The 25,271-nt window shown below is 37.1% G+C and overlaps 1 protein-coding gene across 5 annotated transcripts in view; it reads right to left on the reverse strand.

Moving 5' to 3' along the window:
- The window catches only part of FAM174A (family with sequence similarity 174 member A), a 45,180-nt gene that overhangs the window by 14,585 nt on the left and 5,324 nt on the right, over positions 1–25,271 (reverse strand). For 2 of the 5 annotated variants that reach the window (XR_010068984.1, XM_063319251.1), the window contains exon 2: positions 23,000–23,134. Coding sequence is in view for 2 of the 5 variants with exons in the window: in XM_063319251.1 (XP_063175321.1) it covers positions 23,000–23,134 (135 nt within the window). In the remaining 3 variants the exon portion in view is untranslated. Of the gene's footprint in view, positions 1–17,590; positions 18,057–22,780; positions 22,894–22,999; positions 23,135–25,271 lie in introns of those variants that run through there. The other 3 variants (XR_010068985.1, XR_010068986.1, XM_063319252.1) reach the window with 3 other exon arrangements.

Consider the following 25,271-nt stretch of genomic DNA (forward strand, 5'->3'; position numbering starts at 1 on the left):
GCAGTAGTATGATAAGTTAACTTCCAGCACCTAGAAATGTTTCTACAAAATATTTAATCTAATGTTGTTTTGAGTCCTTGCTGATTTAAAAGCTACAGAACAAGACTGATGACAATCCAGTTTGTTCTGAAATTTTCTAAATGAAATATTCTGAAAACGTGTTCGTAGCCAAATACCTTCATTCATTTCCTTCTATGTAAACACTGTAATTTCTATGGAAAGTGTACATAACACTTTGTGTGGAATTTCAACTATCTCTAAGTATAGATTCCCTATTCCATACATCTTGACTTGGTTATAGCACAAATACATTAAACATGGGAAAATTCAATGACGTTGGCATGACATGCTCACACCTGAGACAGTTCCCATATTTACAAATACGTACCGAGAATACATAAACAGCTTGTGATCTTGCTGACGTCACACAGTCATCAATAAAAATTCCAGCTAAACTACAGCCTAAATACTCTAATGAAAATTCAAAGAATTAAGCTGCTTTTTAAAAAAAAACTATTCACCTGCACAAAGTGAATTGAACCAATACACTACTCCAACTATTATGCAGCAATCTGTTAATCACTGATCCCTGAGTGTATATTTATTGCACAGAAGTATATGAGGCCTATTCATGGCCAGCATTATTTTTTTCCTAAAACACAGAATGTCCTCATTTTAGACAGCTGCCAACTGCCTAAGATATCAGAGACTTTTCTTTAGGAAGAAACTTCTTTTTCAGAGGACTATATATGTCACAAAACTGATGCTCTCCTCCTGGGAGAAGCAACTGACCTAATACTGGGTTTTACCGTAACTTAGAATCATAGAATCACAGGATGGTTTGGGTTGGAAGGGATCTTTAAAGACCATCTGTTCCAGCCCCCCTGCCATGGAGCAGGGGCATCTTTAACTAGATTAGGTTGCTCAAAGCTCCATCCAACCTAACCTTGAACACTTCCAGGGATGGGGAATTCCACAACTTCTCTGGGGAACTAGTTCCACTGTCTCATCACTGTTTGAGTAAAGAATTCCTTCCTTATATCTGATCTAAAACTACCCTTTTCCAGTTTAAAACCTTGTCCTAGCTTGTACCGAGAGAACAGAGCTTGCATTTGCACCAGAGCTAAACAAACTGTGAACGAGTTGAGAGACAAAATGTATTGCTGATCACAGAAGATTCATAGACTGTACTGCCATGGCAAAACAAGAAGTGGGAAAATGAAGTAGATGAAGTAAGAAGGGGATAAGACAGTGAAAGCATTCTTTACAAAGATCATGGTATTGCCTGACCTCAATCAAAATCTGTCACAGCTCTCTGACTCCTCTGCCTATTGTGTTGCCAGGATCAGGAGCCGTTTACCTGACCTTCCATAAAAGCTACTGGCTAGGAGAGGTGGCATACCATCTCCTCATACTGTTTTGTGCAGAACCTGAGCCTGTGCCGAGATGTACGCATGGCACCGTTAAGCCTTCAGGTATTTAAAACTTCAAGATTGAAAACTGGGATGTCCAATTTTGTGACTTTGCAGCAACGGAGAATGAATTTTATTAAACTAGATGATGCACTAAGATAAAGAGAATAGCACTTGCATTTAAGACCTTTTTTAAGTCCTTTTAAGAACCTGGCCCTGAAAAATGACACAAATACATGAGATAAAAAATGGTCTTTAAAGAACATAGTTTGATTTGAAAAATAGAAAACCATTTAGGCAGCAGTATAGTGAAAGAGACTAGGAAATACTAAATACCACTTAAATAAATACAAATAACCTCTGGGTCTTTCAATTTCTTTTTCATGAAGTCTTTCAAAATATGTTTTAAGGAAACAAAATCCTTGCATTCTTCCTAGCAGACTCTCTTTTTGTTTCTCTCAAAGAATAAAACGACCATCCTCCCGTTTCCAGCACCTGGGTCCTGTCTGAAATCTATTAGGAAAGCTCTGTGACAGCAATGAGGCACCTGGAAAAATACGCTTACATTAAGTATGGGAACTAATAAGATGGAAAATGACTGCTCTATAGCTGTTCTCAAAATTCACAGTGTATATTGTCTACAGGAATCCTTACTTGCTTTGTTTTCCCCTTGGACACTGAACACATTGCATTTCCTGTAACAAAATTTAACCAGAGGTGCTGATCTTTCCTTTAGTCTTCTCTTTGATATTTCTAATTTTCTATTTCCATTCTTATCGCCATAGCATTCCCCTCTTCAACTAAATCTTCCATCCTTGCATTTCTCCAGCCTCCTTCCTCTCTGGATTCTACCTTTGGGCGGGCTGAAGGACCTGAGAACTTCACTTTTCTCTAACCAAGCTGACATTTCCTGTCTACTGCCCTCATCATTTTATCCTGCTTTTACTCTGTAGCCACAAAGGAGGAAATTAAAGTGCCAGTTGCACTTATGCTTCACGTACCAGTCCAAATAGAAAAGGCTAGTAATCTTACAGAAATAATTTCAAAAGCTTCCACCTAGATTCAGCTAGAACTGTCTCCTACTTACTCAAGAGTGAGTAAACATGTTTCCTATGGAAAGAGACACTTAAATTAAGGAAGTTCAAAAGGAGACATGAATCATACGATCACAGCGGTAAGTGTGGTCCATTTGGGGCACAGGACAAAAGAAGGTTCTCTTTTCAAATAATAATCGTTTCAGTTTGCATTTTTATTACACTACAGAGCCTACCAACTCAAAGGAATTAACAGAGATTTAACATCCTGCCTTTACATGGTTTCTCATGTGTAACACCGAGTATTACATGGTGGTTTTACATATCTATGCAACATACTTAAGTTTCCTAGCATTTACTCATTTCGTTTAGATGTTGCCTTAGGACCATGGAAGGCAGCCAAGAAACCATAGATCAAAAAATAACAGTGATGAAGGAGTAAGAGGAGATGAAGGACAGTTAAATGTTGAGAAACGAGGGGATAAGAGAGAAGAAGTAGTCCCAGTTTACAAATGGATTAACACTAAATGTCAGCGTCAATAAAAAAATTTAGGCTTCAGTAAGCTCAAAACAGTAATGAAACTCAAAATGCTGGACTGAAATTGCAATATGCAATCAGTGATGTTGCTCTGTTCATTTAATTTTTGTTACCTTGTCTCTTAATTTTTGTTGTCTTGACCCTTCCCAGCTTGGAGAAGAGAAGGTTGAAGGGTGAGCTCATTACACTCCACACGTTCCTCAAGGAGGGGAGCAGAGGAGGGTGCTGATCTCCTCTCTCTGGTGACCAGTGATAGGACATGAGGAAATGGAATGAATCTGCATCAGGGGAAGTTCAGGCTGGACATTGGATAAGGTTCTTCCCCGAGAGCGTGGTCAGTCACTGAAACAGGCTCCCTAGGGCACTGGTCACCGCACCAAGCCTGTCAGAGTTCAAGAAGCACCTGGACAATGCTCTTAGGTTAGTTTAGTTTTAGGTAGTCCTGCAAGGATCAGGGGGCTGGACTCAATGGTTCTTATGGGTCCCTTCCAACTTGAGATATTCTGTGATTCATCAGATTCTAATTCTCACCTTCTTCTTGATGGCTTAGTTGTATTTCTCTTCCCAACTTTTTAAGATGCAAACAAATGAAAGTTTTGTCATTTGCAGACTATGGAGTAACACAGAAGTAGTTATCACCTTGCTTATCGTAATGGTATGTTTAGAAATTATATTCTAGTGTGAAATACAACCAAGCACATTAAAATAATTGCTAACTTCCTGCATTACAAGAATAGCATACACTAACTTACACATTATGTAAGAATGCTAGTGTACATTAGCTGTATTCAAGTTGCGATTTCATTTATTAATTATTATTGTGCTCAGTGAATTCCTACCATTGTCTTGGGTTGGACAGCCACCAGTACGCTCCGCTTGGTAGGCTTTTACAAAAGCAATGGTACTGCTCTTATAAAAGCAGCTCACACAAGAAGAGGAACAATAGGAAATAAAGTACACAAACAAACCACCAGCAACTGCGGAAGAAACAGAAGGTATTCATCCTGACTGAAGAAAGGTACTGGTCACCTGGGGTCTTCCAATTGTAAAAGACTTTGGTGAAGATAGTTCTCAAAGATCTATGTCACCAGAGTAAACATAAAATGAAGTAAGTTCTCAACAATGAACCTGGATCAAAGGGAAACAGGAAACCGAAAACAATAGAGCATTATTTAAAAGATACGGGTGGATATTTTTAAATAGGAGTGCCTGTTAGAATCTAAATACGACAACATTGTTATTCAGATTTGGGCAATATGGAGAAGAGAAGAACTTTGAAAATATGTACTCCATAATGGTGACTTTAAAACCTTTTTCTCAAGAGATGCAGGAGATCAGATGCTAAAATACTGCATGTAAATTTCTTTCCTTATGTAGTTACAACAATAAGGCTACAGAAGGCCTAATCTCACCCAATTTATACTTGATTCTAACTTTCCTAGCCTGATCTAGGATGTCGGCAAGATTAATTTCATTTTAATTCTTCACATCTATTTTGAATATAAATGCATTTTTTCTCTACTTTAACATGAGTGAATCACAAAGCCCCTGCAACACTATTTCTACGAATTCAGTTTACTGTCATAGTGTAAACAAAAGGAATCAGTACAATGTATTCCAGTCTTTAAAAATAGTGATGATATTTATAAATAAAGAGCATTATCACACAATAAAGGACTACAATATACGTGAATAAAAAGTGGTTTATAGAGCAGCAGACAGTGAAAAATATTTAACTTCAACGCCAGGTTTCTGACACACGTACTCTGTCGAATTTTACATGGTTCTTTTTACTTGTTTCACAAGCAGAACAATCACCTTATTGGATGTCCCCCTTTTCAGATGCAATCTGGATGAATAAATAGGTTGATTAAAGATCCACTGCTGCAACATGAAGAAAGGTTTCACAGCCTGAAAAAAGAATGATTTAGCTAGAGCCAGACCCCTGCAGTACTTATAGTCACTTGTAACTCTATTATGGCAAGATTCATCCATGTCTGCCCATCAGTTGGAAAAAGGGCACCTTAAAATGTTAGGTTTTAGTGCTAACAAACCCCTTAGAACAGAGCCCATTATTATTAACAATTATCTACTCATTTGTGCAAAGATTCTGGGTCAAACTCCACTTTATATTATTTAGTGCAAATTCACATATCTAAATCTATGTCTTCATAGTTTTTCTTTACCCTCCATTCTCCATTTCAAAACTGTGAGCTGAGCTACAGGAAATTCCATGCTGAAAATTAACAAAAACTGAAAAAATAATAATATGGAAACGAAATGTATTTTCATACTAGTACAAATCACTTCAGGGCAGAATTGTGCATAGATTTTTTTCTCTACAAGAATAAATATTTGAAAATTCCCACTCCATTAAGCTGTTTTCTGTATGCCACACTCTACTTTGACCTGTTTCCATCTCAGAATCCACCATAAGAGATATGCAGTATACTGCCTATTCTCATTTTTCATATGCCACAAAAATAGAAATAAATTGTCCATCCACTGAAAAAATGACAAATTAGGTTTCTTCACAGATAATTGTCTACTGAATCTAACTCAAGCAGCACATGTTGTACCTGTCCCAGTGGAGTTCACACACTTCCTTTCCACCTTCTTTACCTTTATCTATCTTCTTCAGTGGACAATTTATTAATGTGATTATATACAGGTATTCCTTAGTGTTTTGAGGGAAACACCTTTGCACACTGTACTTTCTCTCACAGTACGCTTAACTATTTTTTCTTGGTGTAACACTTGCTGTGGAGTAGGGTGCTTGTTTTAGAGAAATAATATTTACAAAGACACACAATTCATGTGCTGAATTCAAAAGATGGCATTCATAGATAGGCAAAGGACAAAATTGCGTCTTCTATGTTCAGAAAGTGAGTTCAGGAAAACACGAGTACCAATGCAGTTTATTTTGCTGTAAAAGTGAGGATGAGAGTGTTTAAATAGTTCACGTGAAAGGCATGGTCGCTCCATAAGTTGCAAAACTGCCATTTACAATCATAATGATGAAAAGCCATCAATATTCTGTGAGAACTGCTCAATTTCTGAAAAGAATGTCTTTCATAATACACAGCTGGAAGAATTTGACTGAGTCTGCTTAAATGGGGGCATCTGAAATAACGTACTATAGAGGATGCAGTTCTGTGCATTCTGCACATTGTGGCAGAGTTGTGGCTGCTTCTATTTAGATGCATTAGTCTTTTCCTTTATAGGTCAGTTATAAATCACCCCTGCCAGCAGGCACACTACATAAAATAGGATTCAAGTGAATATTTACAGGGCATTTAAGAGGATCTTTAACTTGTTCTCACCGGGCTTCCTAATCGTTAGACACCAATAAAACCCAGGATGTAATTCTTGCGAGGATTTTAAAAGAACAGAAGACTCATAATAAATGCAAGAAAAACACACCATTTTCAGCGGTATTTAAATTTTCAATAAATGGGGCTTGTCATCCTTTAGTAGTCCAAATGTAATCCTTAAAAAAAAAAAAAGAAGAAAACCCTGGCTTCTTTGAGGAAACAAAGAACCATTAAATATTTTCCATTAATTGATAATGTATGAGTCTTTTGATAGAACAATACTGGCTATATTTCACAATAAATACTTTCTTTACAATATGAAAGTATTTCATCAGAGGAAGAAAAGTAAAGTCATACTTTACTGGTCTAAAGAACACCTCATGAATGCTGAAGTTCTCCAAAATTCGGATATATATTGCACATTTGAAGTTCTATAGTCTATTTTGTAAGGCATAGAGCAGTTCTGTTACATATTTAATCATAATTCTAAAATCACTATACTTAAAATACATTATTTTAATCCATTACTCTATAAAAATAGCATTATCTCTCAGAGAAAGGTAACTTCAGCCATTCTCAACTGAGAACAATAATTTTGTAAGTAAAAGGTATCTTACCAAATGTAATGAAAATTACTTTTTCTCCTCATCCTTCACACTTGAAATATATTTGAAAGACTTGCTCCTGGTATTCACTTATTCACTGTTCTGGATCAAATTCTGGAGCAAATTTGGAAAACTCGTTCTCCTAGACTACTAGTTGCTGTACCCTGTTTGATTTCCTCCTTGACAGCTTGAAAAAAGTCCTTTCTTTCACTTGAATACTTACTTCCTCCCACTTTCAGCAAAAGTTAACACTATCATTGGTTTTGGGTACTGATGTCAGGTTGTAGCAACCTGTCAGAGACTCCATTTGTTAACAAAATTGAAATTAGAATTTACACTCTGCTTAAGAACTGAGATTCCAGACAAAAAGAAGAAGGAAATAGTGAGAGCCCTACAGTTGCATCTGGGGCTCATCGGAGGGTTTGGTGCTTCTCATTCCTCCCTCTGGGTCCTTGTGAACCCCTTGAGATAAGGAGCCCCGGGCTTGACGCTTAGTGCTGCCACCCTGTGGCCAAGAAAACAACTGACGATGATCCCTAAAATTTCTAAGCTATTACACGTCAGAATAACAGGAAATAATAAGGATTTTTATATTTTTTTTAAGTGTGTGTGTGGTGGTGGGGAAGTGTTTATTCACATAGAGAATTAAACTGTGTTTAATTAAAGGAAAGGAAGGAAGGGACTCAGGCAAGGGAACCTTGGATACCAAATAACAAACATAAATTGCTAAGCACTGAAGTGACTCAAACTAAGTACTAGCAAACATGCATTGTCATTTTCCCACAAACTTTGGTTGATCTGGAAAGTGGAGCTCTGCATACACAACCCTTTTTAGGGATTCAACTTCCTTTCAGGAGGATTAAGTCAACAGTGACATTAATTCCTGGCTGCCCACTACTTCCTGCTGCTGCTGCGGCCTAAAAGAGACGAGCAGCACTGAAATTGATTGAGCTTGATTGTCCCTTGTGTAGCTGAGGGATCCAAACTCTTTTCAGGACCTCTGACTGTGGGAAGCCAAACGCCGCTTCTCACTCTTCCGCACGCACTTTTAACTTTCAGCTGCTCAGGCTCATCCTCCCTGAAGCATCATCTCTGTCCACATTCAACTAAGTATGACCAACCAGTATGCAAATGGGAATCTGGTGCATTAATTAATTTCTCCTCCTCTTTGCCCCAACCATCGGTAGTTATGTCTAGGACTGACTTGTTGGAGCAATCTCTCGCTGCCCAGCAGCCGGTCCCCTAACTTATCCTTTAGTTCAGCCCAAGGATTGCACAGATTGCGGGTAGGCTCTGCAGCGTCCTCTGGAATTCCCAGATAATTCCTGTTAGTTAGGTGTTCAGGCATTACTGGTAAAGTAACTCCTCACTCAGAATAAAAAATGACCCTTTCTCATTCTCATATTTCATTATTTATCTACATATAATTACACTGGTTAGACATTCAATAAAATTTTATTACAGGAAGACCAAGACCAACCATCTAATTTGTGTTACACGGTAAGGTGGGATGTACCTTTCCCTGCTTCAGAAAAGACACGTTATTTAAAAACTGACCCTTAAATAAAGTTGTTGCATCCTTTTGTCACTCCTTCACAAGAAAAATGAAAGGAAAGCTTCTGCTCTCATTTGTCTTGAGTGAAAGATCAGAAGTGGTTAGACTAGCAAAGAGTTTATAATTTGCCCTACCTGATGCAAAGTTTGTGGCAGTCAGTAGTGGATACTACATTTATGTAGCCATAAAATGAAGACACTGCTGCCTCTTGTCTATTATTTCTTCTGTGCTTCACTTGCTTAGTTTCTAAGCTCTTGGTCTGTTATTGTATTTATGTTCAACCATTTATGTTGAACCATACACAGTAAATCCTTGATTGTACTTGTTAGAAACATTTTGTAGGTAGAGAATAAAACCAAATACAAGTGGTTGTGAAGGAAACAAACCAGATGTTTACAAAACAGAGCACAGAGCTGAACCACAGCAAGCCAGATAGCTGACGTGCATCTATTGCAAGAGAGAGTAAAGCATATCCTCAGACAGAATTTAAAATTTACTCCTGCCAGACAAATGGCTCCTTCAACCTTTTAGTCTGCCAAGCACTGAATTCCTGCTCAGTCATCCTCGAGCTATAACTATTGAGTTCTAGATAATTCATGCAGCTCACAGATCCAGCTTTGTAACAAGTTATTCAAAGCAAATCAATTCAGAATTAGTTTCTCTTAAGAGAATGAAGTAAATTGAAACCTGCGGAAAAAATACTGCAAAGACTGGTCTTTCTTCTGAACACATCATCTCATATCCCCTACCCTCAAAGAAATCCCCCTTCCTTCAGAAGAATCTTTAAGAAAATAGTCCCTCCCAAAACAAACACAAATTTAACAGTTCCCAAGTTCATCCTCCTTTTTCTTTTTCTCCTACTAGCCCAGTTCTCCAAAGACAAATAACTTTTTTTTAATCATGGCAGAAGAAAGTTGCCCCCTTGTGCATATGCACTGCAATACAGTCCTTAATTACATAATCAGAAAGTATTTTTCCCAAAGGACGCTGCTTCATTCAGCATACCAGATGGAGCGCACTCAAGGAATGAACTAGGGATACACGGTGATTAAAGATCTATGCACTTTACTACAAGGTTAAAAGGAAAAAGAAAGGGAAACAAAATTGAAGAATGCTCTACCGAAACAGATTGTACTCCAGGCTCTGACACGGAGTTTCCAGGCGATACTAAACAAATCTTTTAACTCAAAATTTGTCCAGTTTGTAATTCACTATACATTTCTCATTTTCTGATTGATGAAATTAAGATTCTGACTCTGATCTGTGGAAGTTCTTACAACACAATGATGAATAAAACAAACATACTTAGAACACGTGAAATGCTTCAACAACCTGAAAAATAATTTGTAGCTTTTTTAACTGAAGCAAACTTAGTAAAATTAGTAACATTTTAGTCTCTCATGGCCTCAGTATCCTATTTGTAAAATGGGAATAAGAACTTCTGGTGTTTCTGTGAAAATTGATTTGGTTTTATTCGTTTGAAGGTCTAAGCCACTAATGGCATGGGCGTCTTGGAAGAAAGCTAAAAGGAAAGTTGTCTTTGGCTATGTACAAAAACAACTGAATTCAGGAATAAGGCCTAAATCATGCAAATGTGTGAGAAAAACAGTACTTGAAAATTTATTTATTAATTGGGTTTCTTTGCCCTGCAGTAAGTATGGCACGTCCTGTGAAAAAAACCCCAAACATTATATATTCATTAATAGTGATATCATTATCAGTTTATACATGAGAATTAAATTAAGGTTGCGCAGAAAACTTGTATGATATTTCCCAGTACTTAACCACTTGATCTTTTATTGTAACTGCAGCTATTTTTAACTTCTTTGTATGCAACATGGGCACACACACACACAAGCCGTGAGAAAAGCTAACAAGAGTCAGAGAATGCCTATTTGAAATATTGTCTATATAAATATTGACTATCAGTTCTCAACTAAGAGTTCAACTATGTTAATGAAAAGGTTTTAAGATTAAAAAAAAAAGAAGCGTGTAAACCCAGACCATTGTTACTCCAAGCAACTGCAAAACAGTAAAAGAGGGAAAATGAAACTTCTGATCATGAAGGCCAAAAAACCCTTTATGGTTAGTAACATTAAAACATTACTTGGAACAGATGTTAGTGAATGCATGTAAAGATTTACGTCTGTCTTAAACACAGACTCATATCAAACATGAACCTTCAAGCAAATGAACTTATTTTTGAAGATAGCAAGGAATTTTTACTATAATACAAAACAAGGAATAATGTTTAACAGAGCATGTAGTTGAATTTTCCATATCGCATATGGCCATTAAATATGTAACTGTCATTTTTAAGTTGAATGAGTGTTCCTCTTCTCGGTACACTGCTGAGTATCTGCTGTTGAATACATGCGATGAAAGTGGTTTGCAAGTTGTTCTTCTGTTGCAAGTGATCATTCAAATGCATCTCCTTCAGTGAGACAAAACTCTACAGTACGTCAAATTTTGCTTAGTACTACTAAGTAATGCATAATTTATTGACATGAACCGGGTATTGTATCTGCCTACACACTTACACAGGGAATGGCTTCCCAGTAGCCTGGTACAGGTACCTGCTTTTTCCAGACAAACTGGAATTCCATTACGATAATTTATAATGCTTTAAGATCTTAGCTGAGCAGAGACGTTAGACATAGGTTAAACCCAGTTGACCTCTGTGGGAATTAAGCATATGATTAAGTGCTCTAATAAGTTTGTTTGTTTTCTTGTTTGTTTTAAATAAGTATCAATATTAAGGCATAGTAAGAGTATTGCAAGGCAGAGCTGTGAGCAGCGCAGTCATTCCGGAGTTTAACGTTGCTTGTAAGTAAACTGTTTCTCAGTACACTGTGCTGAGAAGGTAGAATAATCTGTCTCAATTAGAGCTCTTTAAGCAGGAATTAAATACATTGTAATGAGATATAAAACCATCATGCCTAGGTTGCCTCTTCACATCAAATCCAGATTTGAAATGAAAATGTTATCATCTGCTGCCTGTTTGAGCTTTCGTCTACATAAAATGAGCTTGGTTGCCCAGATGCATTCACCTTAGAAAAATACCTGTCACAAATCTGAGACAACGACTTACACACCTGTCCTGTTTGCACGCGCCTGAGTGACCATCTAGGTCAGTCTACCACATTATTCCCAAGGGTTTATTTAGGCTACGCAGCTTCACCTATATGCACATAACATTCCCACATGGCAAGACATCAGTCTATCTCCCCTCATACCTGTGCTAATAAACGACAGCGGGATAGCTAAATCAAGATCTAAGACATGAAGAAGGCATGATCTAAGGCGAAACTTCCAAGACTTGCTCTAAGTTTGGCAAGTCTGCTCTGGGCCTCTTCTCACTACCAATTCACCGGCACCTCTCTCAACTATCGTGTAAGTGTTTTCAAGCTCTGCCTACCATTTACCTTCAATGTCCACAACACAAACCAACCTATGACTACAAGGTGGAGGTAGAGGAGACAGAGCTTTTATGAAGCAGAACTTCAAGAAACAACTAGTAAAGCACAAGAGAGGCAGCTACTGAATCTGCACCAACTTGGTCAGAAAAAAGAAAAAAAAAATGAGCAAGTTGTTGTCCAAATAGTTTTGAGTTCTTGGCAGTTTGGGGGCCTACATCCATCATTGATAAAAAAATTACAGGTATACAAAGTTGATCCCCTCAATTTCTGATCCTAAATTTCAGGGTGCAGGAGGTTACATTCCTGAGCCAGTTGTTGGAGCTGATGCTATGTTCAACTCAGTAACCTGCATTTTCTGGGCTTTTCTTGCAATCCAGAAGCAGGCAACACTTCAAGGGATGTGGAGCACAGCAGTTCGGTTAACATAATTATAATCAAGGTCTGTGCCACCACCTGAAATTTTTAGCGTAAGGGCCACAGAATTCAGTTCCAGCACTGCCAGTCCATAGACGAGGAGACACAGAGAGCCTGCAGTCATAATCAGAACAAGAGTGAAATGACAGCAGTGTCTCTCAATCAGAACTCCAGCAGCTGTCTCTCGTGATAAGCTGGCACCTGTTTCAAGCATGGGGCAACAACCAGAATGTTGTCAGCAGCACTGCCTTACCTCTGTTGCTCTGGTGCCTAACTCTGAAGCATGGACAAGTTTATATCGCTTCCTCTACAGGCAAGACTGTAGTCCACGGTCAGTCTGATACTTTAAATGAAAAATAATCGTCCAAACAAAATAGTCAAATTGAATCCTGAAAATATCAAACTATTATTATCACCTTGCCATTTAACTAGAAACAGATTTTAAGAAGCTGTAGATTTAACTTTGCTAAATAAACCACATTCACAGTACCCTTCTCTTGCTTTTTCTCACTGGAGAATGGCATGCACGCTACCCAAAAGTGGTGTTTGCTGTGAGAAATGAAACAAAATGACAATCCTAAATGTTTCAACAGGATTTTGCTCCAATATTGCATATTCAAGGCAAGTCTCACACTTCGGCATAAGGACTGTCAAGCACAGTCACTTAACTACAGTGACCGTTAGCACCCCTTGCACTCAAAAGCACAGCCGAGGTGACAGTGACAACTGCAACATTACCCAGCTAGATGGCCTGAATCTTCAATCCTAAAATTTCTTTTTTCTGGAAGAACTGTTTGATTAAAGTCCTAGATTATAAATCAGAGGAGAAAAAGAACATCAAACCCTTTCAACTTGCATTTTTAATCAGAATTTCGCCCATTCACAATTTTAGAAAGACAAAACTGAATCCAATATGTGAATTTTTATTTTCATTTAAAATTTGAAGCGTTACCAACAATGTTGTTAGTGATCTGAGTTATGTTATTTAGACATGCAAATGGGCAGAACAGTATCTACACTGTTATAAATTGAGGAAAATACTTCAATTTCATAGGTACTGAAAACAGACATATCTGCACCAAGGACAACATAATTTATATTCAAATAGTAAAATAAAGAACAACACATTTTACAATTAACAAGTTTTTTTATATATCCTACTTTAGTTTTATTTTTCTTGAAACTTCCATCAACACAAGTGAATTTAAGGGTTTTTTGCAGGAACAGCTAGAGTTGCCACGGTAAAAAATTAAAATCTTAATCAATCTCTGCTATTTATACCCAGAAGACTATAAACACTTTAGATATACATCAATATTGCACACTGGAGCTCAGATGTTTCTGCATTGTTAGTAGAGACCATATAACATTGAAACCAGAGGCACCACAGGTGCTCAGGCAAATAAGCCCTGCTCCCACAGCACCTCTGGGAAAATGAATGCTGGGATTGAGCAAAGCTCTAGAACCTCCATCCTGCTTGCAGATATGTAGTTATTAATATTTAATTTAGAACCCTATTTTCTGCATGTTTACTTTCTCGTATTGAATGGTTCCAATGCTGTTACAAAATCTAAGGTCCTAAATCAATACAAGTTATTTCAGGCACTAAAATTGAAAATATGATAACTTCTTATCTTTTATATGGGTAGGGGAGGAAGGAAGGTTTTTATTTCTTATGTTTGTAAAATTCAGAAAATGAACTGAATGCAAATCACTGAAGTTACACATAAGCCTCCAATCACTGAGCTACCAGCTAAGACTTCACACCATCCCTTTCCATCTCATAGGGGGGAAAATTGTACCTAAGTGGAAACGTTATTTTGACAGCTGTGAATATAAGCAGAAAAACTCAAACATGCATACTGCACTCAGGTAAGATATGTAGATGACTAAGGCCAAGTGTTGCTTCATCGGGAAAAAGCACTTTTAACTACTGCTGTTGGAGAGCTAAATCTACATGGCATAAAACAGCACTTCACAAATATCTGATACAACCAAACAAGCTGATCTGGGTAAGAAATAGGCATGTTAAATAGGCCAGATAGAGTACTGAGCTGATGCAGACAAGCTCCTTTCAGTATTAAATTGGCTTATTCCTGGCTTGGTTTTTTTGCATGGTCCAGCATTGCCACATACCCAGAAACAGCATGCATGTAGAAGTTTTAAGATTATATATAATCTAGCATGCTTAAACACACTTTAATCAAAAACTTTCACTACAACACTAGTGGGGTAGATTGAAAGCCTTTTACATTGTGCTAACAACCGCACAGAGAGATTGCTGTGTAGACAGTTGACTCCCCGTTAGTTCTTGCATTAAACAAATTAAAAAAGAAAGCAGTGATCTTTGGTAGGGATAAGGATAGGTGGGCTATGTACCCTGAGGTCACACACATACTTTCCATTCCTGCCTGCCATCTCATAAGCAGCATCCGCGGTCTTCTCTTTGGACGCTGCAGTTCATAGAGTGTGTGAACCAGTCAGTTCATTTCCAGAATGAAATTTATTACACACCTACACCATAACAGCACCAGGAAAGAATCAAGGGTGCTTTGTTCAGGCAAGACGGAGGGCGAATATAATAATCTTGAAATACGTGGCAGATCTGCAATAGAACAAAGTTCTTTCAACCATTCACTATAGCTTAGGTGTAATAGGCTTAAAATTACTAAAAAGGAGATTTAGATTACACATCAGGAAAAACAAAATTAAAAACCAATCTATTAGAAAGGGTAGTTAAGCTTTGAACTACATTTTCAACTTACCTAAACAATCTCCACACTTGTAAGCACAAAACTAACTTTCAGAAACATCACAACAATGTCAGTATATTTGTTTCTGCTTTGAACTGTAGGTTTAATGTTTATCTTCACAAAACCGTATTTTATGTGTGTAAAAAGATGAAGAGCCTTTTGACTCTCTCAGAATGCAGTATAAGAACACCTGTATTTGGTCTGAATAGAAATCCACCTAGTCATGCATCTTTTCTTGGACAGTGGCCAAAGTAGGTTCAAGAGAATAAGATCAGTGCAAACATGTTGTACTTCCCCTGTGGAGTCTCCGGGTTGCAAAACATTTATCGCATACAGGCTTTTGAATGAAGTAGTCTCTTGCACAAGTGTGTTTTAGTTTAAAACCCCCTAAAACTAGGCATTTCATAAAGATTCCTCATAAATACCATTTGCCATACTGATAAGCTTTTTTGCTGCTTTTTTTTTCTTTTTTAAGAAAAAGCCATGTAATGAATAAAAAATTTGTTTGTTAGAAATGAGTAATTCTTTGTACAAAGTTCCATAGCTGTTGAACTGACACTGATTTTTCTTTAAAACATGAACAACAAAAAGCTTGGGTGAGAATACGTATTGTTTCATCCTCTGTCTTTATGGACTGGGTTTTCTCAGCTATAATGAATGAATCTTTGTTTCTATTAAATAGAATGAGGCATAGGGAAGAAGATCCATAAACAAAGTGCCCTCTTGGAATAACAGTTCAAAAAGATCTCTGGCATAAATTTTGGTTTTGACCTCAGATTACGCCCCTGCCACATACAGAATCATAGAACAGCTCAAGTTGGAACGGACCAATAAGCATCATTGAGTCCAACTCCCTGGTCCTTGGACTATCTAAAACTAAATCATATGACTAAGAGGATAGTCCAGACACTCCTTGAAGTCTGACATGCTTGGTGCTGTGACCACTTCCCTGGGAAGCCTGTCAGGAAGACTGACTTCACTTTCAGTGAAGAATCTTTTCTTAATGTCCAATCTGAACTTCTCCTGGCGCAGCTTCCTTCCATTTCCTCGCGTCCTATCACTGGTCACCAGAGAGAGGAGATCAGCACCGCCCCTCTGCTGCCCCCTTCAAGAAGTTGTAGGCTGTGATGAGGTCACCCCTCAGCCTTTTATTCTCCAAGTTGAACAAGACAAATGGCCTCAGCTGCTCGTCATAAGTCTTGCCCTTGAGACCTTTCACCATCCTGGTCTCCCTCCTCAGGACACACTAATAGTTTGATGTCCTTCTTACATTGAGGTGCCCAAAACTGTACACAGTACTTGAGGTGGGGCCACACCAGTGCAGTGTAGAGTGGGACGATCACCTCGCTTGACTTGACTCCCTTGGGTAGCTATGCTGTGCTTGATGCACCCTAGGACACGGTTGGCCCTTTTGGCTGCCAAGGCACACTGTTCACTCGTATTCAACTTGCCATCACTCCAAATCTCTTTCCACAGGGCTGCTCTCCTTCCTCTTGGCCTCCACCTTGTATGTATAACCAAGAAACACAATATATTTCCCAGCTGTGTGTGGCACATGGACAACTGCAGGTGAAAATTACCTTGGGAGGCTGATTTGGCATCCGTTACTTCAGACCTCATCTGAGTAGTTACCAGGGTAAGTGAGTACATTTCAGTACAGCAAATCGGCTGCTACAGGGTTAAGAAAGGCTACAGTAGACCCTCTCCCCACGCCATCACTTTAGAAATAACTTCAAAGACAAACAAGGTATTTTGATTTTGTTCAAACACTGAGAGGGGTCTAAAGTATCAGGAAAAATTATCCTGCTTTCCCCATAGCCCGTAACACAGGAACTTTCAGGAAACAACCAGCCACACCACTACTGCTATAGCAAGTTTATGACTTGATACTAGATATATACAGAATTATCAATAAATTTACACAGTAATTTTAATGAACTAGAATTTGAACATTTTGTCTGCATTATCAAGATTCCTGTGGAACTGCAACACATATTTTTAAAAATTAGGCCCTCTAGGTCTTAAAGCTTGTTCTATTAATTTTTACGGCACTAGCTAAAAAAGAAATGTAACTTCTGGATGCCAACTACATTCATGTGAATATCACTGCACATATCATAGTAACAGCTGCTTCTGATGTCACTTTTTCTTTTTAGAGTTACAGCAAATTTAGTATTTGACCTAGATTGTTCAAAGAGTACAAAAGTAAACAAGGTGAACTAAAGGCTTATCTCTGCTTCACCACAGGTCTGAACGCTGACTTGGCATGGACTACACCAGCAGCACCCTGAAGTCGTTGAACAATATCTCTTCACACAAATTGAAAATGGACCTCACAAAAAAAATTCACTCAATAGTTGTAATCAATAGTCTTAACAGCAAAAAGATGTTGCAGTACTGTGTTTTACAAGATTATATTAATATCCTTAAAATCTACAATGTTGAAGCACCATGCTAAATGCCAGGAACACCGTAAAGAGTTTTTATTTGTTCACTTACATAAAACATGTTAATTCAGTTTAAAAAAAGTCTCAAGACAAAAGGCAGTAGTTTGGCTTTTTATTTGTAAAGCATAAAGCATCTCCTCAACTAAAATCAAGTTCTAACAATTCTGAGGAGTCCACAGAGGCTATGTTTACTTACAGTTTAATATCAGCAAAAAAAATTTGTTAACATTCCAGGTTACTGTAGAAAAAGTGTATACCACACTTATGGCATACAAGATTTGTAACAAGCAAAAAATACCCTGTTTTAAAAGTAATCTCCTTTCCAAATAGGTTTTCATTTTAGTGCACTCTCTCTCCGTAGGCTTTACATTTAGAATCCTCTATATACAAAAAAGTACAACAAATTGGTACAGTATTTATTGCAACAAATTAAGGATGCCATAATATACACAAATTAAATTAGACCCCACAACTTGCATACCCTTTTGCTTCTTATTCCTCCCATGAAGCAGTCTCCTTCTCTGGTTCTAAGATTAAGTTCTTTCACTGAAAGGCACGTACTTCTCTACAACAGAAGAAACAGATGCATTAATCTGAAATGCCCTGTTTCAAGGGGAATCTTAGCCTACATTTTTGAAGATTAAACACTATTAAAAAAAAAAACCCATAGAGATGTAACATTCTATTATTCAATTTGCCTGTAAAAACTCAGTTACCATATCACTGTGAGGCAAAGTGCCATAAAACTCCATTCATTTAAACCTCCCAAATAGAGAAACAGCTCACTTACAAAAAAAAAAAAAAAGGGGGTTTTAGCATGATGGATTATATATATTTTAATCTTCCAAGGCTCCTGACTTCCTATGCAAACTTTGGTAACTCTTGGTAGCACTCCATAACTGGAATGCTATCAAAAACTGAATAAGCACTTTTCCTTGTGCTTTGCAGTGCAGCATCTACTGTGTGTAGATGTGATTTAATGAGGATTGTAAACTATTAGTCTGATACACCTTTGGAAAAGAAAGATGTGATATTAGGGTACTGTACGTCAGTTGACATGTAGGTAAAGATGGATGGTGGGAAACCAAAGATTAGAATTTCAAACTTTGACATGCACTAGTGTGCTACTGAACAAAATGGCTAAAGCATCCCATTCCGATAGGCTGCCCCAAACTGAAGAGGCACAGAGACTAGCTACATGTGCTATGACAACAGTGGGAATACACTTAAATTGCATCCATGTTACAACAGAGGGCACTGTGGACTTTTTTTTCACATAGCTGTGAAAGAAAACAGCAACGTTCGAAGTAATAACTGTAGTAGCACACCGGTATACTAACAGTGATATGCTGATTTTAGGAAAGAAGCAAGTTTCTCTGCTTAGCCTTGGAGAAAGTCAAATAGACTTACCAGCTAACCCAAAGCAAGCCTATAGGGATTTCTAACACATGCATAGTGTGCTGTAGACCTTTAAAAAAGCTTGATTGTCTTAGTCAAGAAAAATGAAAGCAGAGAGGACACTAGTGCAGCCTATTAACAGTTCATAAAGACGAAGGAAAAAATACAACTATCTTCCATATAAAACAATACTTATATAATTTATTGTCCGTAACAAATGTATATGAACACACCAGAACACATAGATTAGAATTTTCTGTAACTGCGTTTACTTTTTTAGTGCCTCCCGTTATGAGTTATGAGGATAAGCAACTTATGAACTGAATAAGCTGACTGTTGACTTTAGTTAAGCACAACTGCACCTGTGATTTACTTAATGGAAGACTAAACTCAACATAAGGCTAAACTCAAAAACCACTAAAGAGGACCCTCTTCCTTGTTCCAATTAGTTGCTCCAAGCCTAACTGCATATTGACGCTACCTTAAAAAATTCCAACCAATCATACCTCTGAATTACTGCAAGTGTCAGGACAAAGTGTAATGACATCTCCTGAGAATATCTGAGTATCATTATCATCAAGGTGTCTTCAGCGACTCTGTGATTACTTTTGAGCTATCTTGATACAATAGTAATATCTTCTACTTCATCATCTATATCTATTCTCTTCTGAAGATACTACTTCTGATCTGTTTAGTCAGGTTTCCTCAGCAAGATAACAGAAACATGTTGAAATTAAGTTTGGTTAGATTACTCAGTTACTCCAATACAATTACTTTTCTTGCAGTTTGACTGAGAGATTGACGTTATTATCTCTTCAAATTTTAGGACATTCTGGAGCCCCATAGGGCAGAAATAAAGGTATGCCTACACCACAAGTAGCATCACTCTATGTATTTACTCCAGACTATGACATGTTCAAACATTACATGCTACTTCTTTCTCCACCTTTTCTGGGCTCTTTGGACTTTGATCAAAACATCAGGTATAGCTTTTTCAGATGAAGCTGATGCTTTTAAAAATCAAGTACTACGGTGTGTGAGGAATTGTATCTATTAAAATAAATACTTGCTTTATCTTATGATAGCCACGCCATCAGCTAAATGAACCACCACTAATTATTCCAACTGTACCATATGTTATCCAAAGGACTAGTTTTAAAATAGTCTGGATCAATAATCTACTTCCAAATACTTCCAAATTGTCTGGTATTGCTAAACTAAATGATGACTTGCTGCAGTACTTCAATTTAAAGAGGGGCTGAGTATCTGGAAATTAGGACAGGTAGTTTTTCTGGTGTGGGTTTTTGGGGTTTTTTTTGTGTTGCTTTTTTGGGAGGTTTTTTGGGTTTTTTGTTTGTTTGTTTTTCTCTAACTACAGCACTAATAATGGGATTTTTTTTATATTTATCACAGTTAAGGGCAAGTGCAGTTCAAAGCCTGCTGTCTATAGTTATAAAGAGTTTGCTCTACTGCAAGTTAATTTCTTAATCATAAACCGAATTAATTTCAACCACAGAAAGCAGCAGTGGCAAAAACATTAATTTAGGACATACTTTCACAAAATCCATATTGGGACCAGAGGTAGGGCAATCCATAAGACAACCACTTCATTGAGCATGAGTTTCCAAGGTAAATTTTGAAGGGGAATGAATAGAATATGCTCTACTTGATTGAATAACTGTGATAGAAATATATAGGATCCTTGGTATGGCTGTAGCTAGATTTCAGAAGTTATCAGGTTTGACTCTTTAGATTGACAGGCAGCTGACAAGCATATACACATCCCAGCATCATTCTACCATGTTTGTGTGGCAAAAAGGGAAAAGTAAAATAAAAATAAGGACCTCAGTCTCAAACATCCTTCCTTTTCTTACTGTTTTCACTTTCGTTTTGTGTTTATACATCCTGTCAGGGACAAGAATGAAACATCCAAGAATGAAATAACTGAAGCAGGTAAACCAGATAAGAACAGTATCTATCTGCTTTACATACTTTGGTTACTCCATAAGACGCCGCAAGACTATGACTGTGAAATGGATTTTTAAAAGTACTATGCGTTTTAGATACTTCTACAATCAAATACTTGAATAAAAATTTTTTCTCCCTCAAATTGGAATGTTTAGAAACATACAGGGACAAAAAAAAAAAAATCATAAATCCGCCCTCTGAAACCTCTGATATTATTTTAGTGAACCTTCCCTCTAGGGTTTTCATTGCTACTATTTTAAGGTATGCAGAGAAATTTAAAGAACAGACAAAATCACTTTGACACTTTGAGGCAGTTTTGTAACTTCAGACTTGAAAAATACAACCTTGTTTATCTTAATATACAGCAAGCTTCAAGCTAGGAATTTCAGATTTATCTGAGAACACTCATTAAATTTAGACAGCAACCTACTAAAGTAAGAGTAGGGTTAAGAGACGCATGCTATTGAAAAAGTTCAGTTTCTGAAAAGCTTAATAGAATCCCCCTGAAATTTCCAAAATAGGTAAATTGGAAGTTATTATAAGCAATCAAAAAAATTAGAACACTTATCTACATGCATAAGACACATATTTTGATATCACTTATTAACACAGCCTCCTCTGGTCTAGAAGACACAGTAGATATACCTATTTAAAACATTAATAATATAGTCACTTTTAATAATATAGTCGCTTTTGAGATATAATCAGATCCTTGAAGCTTAACAACAAATACAACCATGCTTAATCTGCAAATAAGGATACAAGAGTATGAAGTAACCTCTATAACATGAATACAACGATACTGCTGTTAATTCTATAATACTGTTTGTTAATGAGGACTAGCCGTATTATCTTGTTCATTCCTAGTAAAAAGGTTACTTGATACTCCTTTAAATAAACACTTATGAGGAATATCACGTTAACTGGACATCAAATACCACAAAATCTAAGTATGCTGAGTTACAAGAGAAGTTAGAAGACCTAGGAAAGACATCAAGGGAATTCCTGGATATAATGTGCCAATTACCCATTACATAATAGTCATAATTTACACTGGAACAAGACTAGTAACATGGGATAACTCCTCTAATACAGAGGAGCGGTAAGTGGAAATACTCCAACCGGTTTCTTCTAATATATGGGGGGAGAGAAAAAGGAAACAGCGACTTTGACTTATGAAAAAAATTTAATCTGAAAGATTCCCTCTAAGGAGATAAAGTTAAAAAAGACTGAACCTTTCAGGTCAAGTTCCAGAACTTCATCCAACATTGTTTCCTGATAAACAGCAGAACATCTGACTCATTACTCTAATACTTTTGAGACATTATGTATTGCATTTGTTGAATTGCTTTGCTTGAGACTTACATTCAGTTTCACATTAAACAGTACTGAATCAATTACTATCTGTGGCTGGCAGAATTCATCATTTTATCTCTTCTGATACTTGACAGCAGTCCTCACTATGACAATTCTACCAAAAATTTTTACTACGTCTTTGCTTGTGCACTGTGATGGCATTATTCAGTAAGGAAATTTTTTTTAAGTTTGAATTGCATAAGTTTAACTTTGAATTCATCATAATGTTTAAGTGCAAGGTCAGTAAGGAAATATAACAAAATTTTCCTGTATCTACATAGTTTCCAAGAGTGACTTAAGAATATGAAACTTTCTATGTGGCAGTACCAAATCTAAAACTTGGTGCAGGATCATCAACTGCTGACCAATTTAGCAATGAGAAAGCAGAATGGAGCTTCTGAAAGCAGAACTCATAGGATCATAGGAGAGAATACACAGGAAAAAATGAGGAGCCTCCAAAATAAAAAAAATATTAAAAAAAAAAAAGATAAGAGAAAGGAAAAGCTAGTTGTTGACTTTAACATAAGCTTCAATAATGACACTGTATTTGTAACAAAAATATCGTACCTTCCTCTCCATTTCTCTGGAACTCACATGCTGAAGACAAACGGTGTTTATCTTCTTGCCCACTAAATTCTTGCCCATTTAAAATTCAAGTGATCTTGACATCCCTTCTCCAACTACATGCATATGAAACACAGTAGTGAGCTTTCTCAGTGAAACTGCTTATCATCCACACTCCTTCACTTCTATTGCTAGAAGTACATTTGGCTTCTATATACAAACCTTCGAGGATGATTGGCATCAAATAGTGTTGTATCGTCATCATCATCATCTTGTTCTAATGGAGTCAGCTCCATGTTTTCTATGTTTGTATCCAAAACTCCATATCTTCGGGTTTTTCTGTTTCGCCTTCTAAGCCTGAAATGTATTTTAAAACATTTAAGTTCCATAAATACTTCTCTACTTTCTATTCCACAATGTAAAAAACCTATGCTTTAAAATACAGCTATATTGATACTTATCATAAAATTTTTAAAAAAAGCTTAGCATATGTAAAGTGTACATGCTTAGCTGTATGAAATTCAGAGGTCAGACAGTGTCAACAGTTTACATGAAATGATTAAGGCCAATAAGAATATACTCTGTGGTTTTGTACAGAATTACTGTAGTGAGTACAAAAAGCCTATACATGCACTTGGTAGCTAAATGCAAGAGCCAGGTGAAAATACATTAAAAAAGCATATTGCTATCAGATCCCACAATGAGAAAAAAAAATTGTCCTGCTACCTATTCTTTATGTGTTTTATGCATCTCTACAGAACAGCAGATCAAATCAGAGAGAACCTCAACAAAGCTATAGCAAAGATGTAACACAAGTCATGGGTGGCATCAAAACTTATTATTATTTGTGAAGTCTTTTGTAGCTATCCAGTTAAAAACATTGTTTGTGATTACGCTTTGGAGTAAGAGAGAACTTGTAGAGTCAATGTCTTGTATGCTTCACAAAACGCGGAAGGAAGAGGCAGTGATTCACATTTCAGGATTAAGGCACAGTTCTTATCGCAGATGAACAGACCGCATCTGCTTTTATCACTTCCCACGGCTCCTCTGCACGGGCCTGGGTCCCACGTAAGCCCCACGCACACTGAACTGTTCCGTTTGGCTCTGCAGAACTACTCCTATACGCATCGAATATGCCTTGCTCAAGTCTTTGAGGATGGGGAACTCAGATCACTAGCCACTCAGAAAACACGATGCAAAGGCATCTGTTTACAAAATGCTGACAGTCCCTTTCAGCTACTGTATACTAGCAAACAGCAGCTACATGAAAGCTATTGCACTTAAAAAAAAAAAAAAAAGAATCATTTAGTGCTAAACTCAAAGGTGATAGAGGTCCTTCCTTTAGAAACTCCAGAACTGACACAACCCAAGCTAGGTGCCTACGAAGGGTGTTTACAACGCTCAGGAACTTCTGATATTCTGAATACTGGATATTTCAGATCTAATAAGATAACCTATGTATAACGTATTATGCTACTACATATAATATACACTACTACTATTATACTGTGCATTACACCTCTCTGCCCCAGACTGAGGCACCACTTCAACCACCTTGTAAGAGAGAGCAAATACAATGTTGAGACTCTCAGCGTCAGATTGTCCTGAACTCTGGTGTGCTTAAATAATTTTTTTAAAATATGCTTCTTGGAAAATCATTCACCTTTTCACACCAGGGCAACTTTGAAAGAACACACAGCAGCATCCAGTCTTGGTTTAGACTACACTGCAGCGAATCAGACCTCCCTTTGGAACTGAGAAGCAAATATAACCTTGTTAGGATGTATAAAACACAGACCCTTCTTCAAAGTGCTCCAGCTTCTGATATTATAAAAAAGAAATAATCAGGATGATCATTTCCTTCACCCTCAACTATGATTTGAAGCAGCAGCAACTGTTATGCCAGGCACGTGGGTGCTTTAGCACAACTTGAAGTACCTAACTTTACTGTTTAAAGCTAATAACAAAGACACTTATTTCACCTTTTGTTTCAAGACAAACTTCCTTCATTTCATCTGGCCTTTAGTCCTCATCATAGAACGAAGCTGCATACTTCAAAGCACCAACTAGAAGAAAATTCTAAACCTTTAAGATGATAGTGTGATGAAAAATATATTTTTTTATATATATAATTTTATTTTTTTATATATATGTAGTTTCATAAATACTGTCTTTTCTTTTGTTTTTATTAAAGTAGAAGCTAAGCAATTGGCACTAGGATAAGCACTCAGATATTCTAACAGACTAGAAATTATTTTAAACACAAATAAAATAGGAAAGGAAGGACAGTCAGTTCATGCTATTTTTATAGTCAATATTTCTGTCACTCTCACTCTACACTTTACTTATTATATTTAGTGGTGTAAAAAGGAAAGTGAGTCAAGAATAACCTAAGACGGTCATAGCAAATGTCCAGATTGCACATAATGCAAAAAAATCTTATCACAAGGCTGCCACAAATTTCTAGGTTCAAACGAATGTTGCTGAAAAACGG

Source organism: Chroicocephalus ridibundus, chromosome Z (assembly GCF_963924245.1).
Source record: "Chroicocephalus ridibundus chromosome Z, bChrRid1.1, whole genome shotgun sequence".
In the NCBI taxonomy this organism is placed as follows: domain Eukaryota; kingdom Metazoa; phylum Chordata; class Aves; order Charadriiformes; family Laridae; genus Chroicocephalus; species Chroicocephalus ridibundus.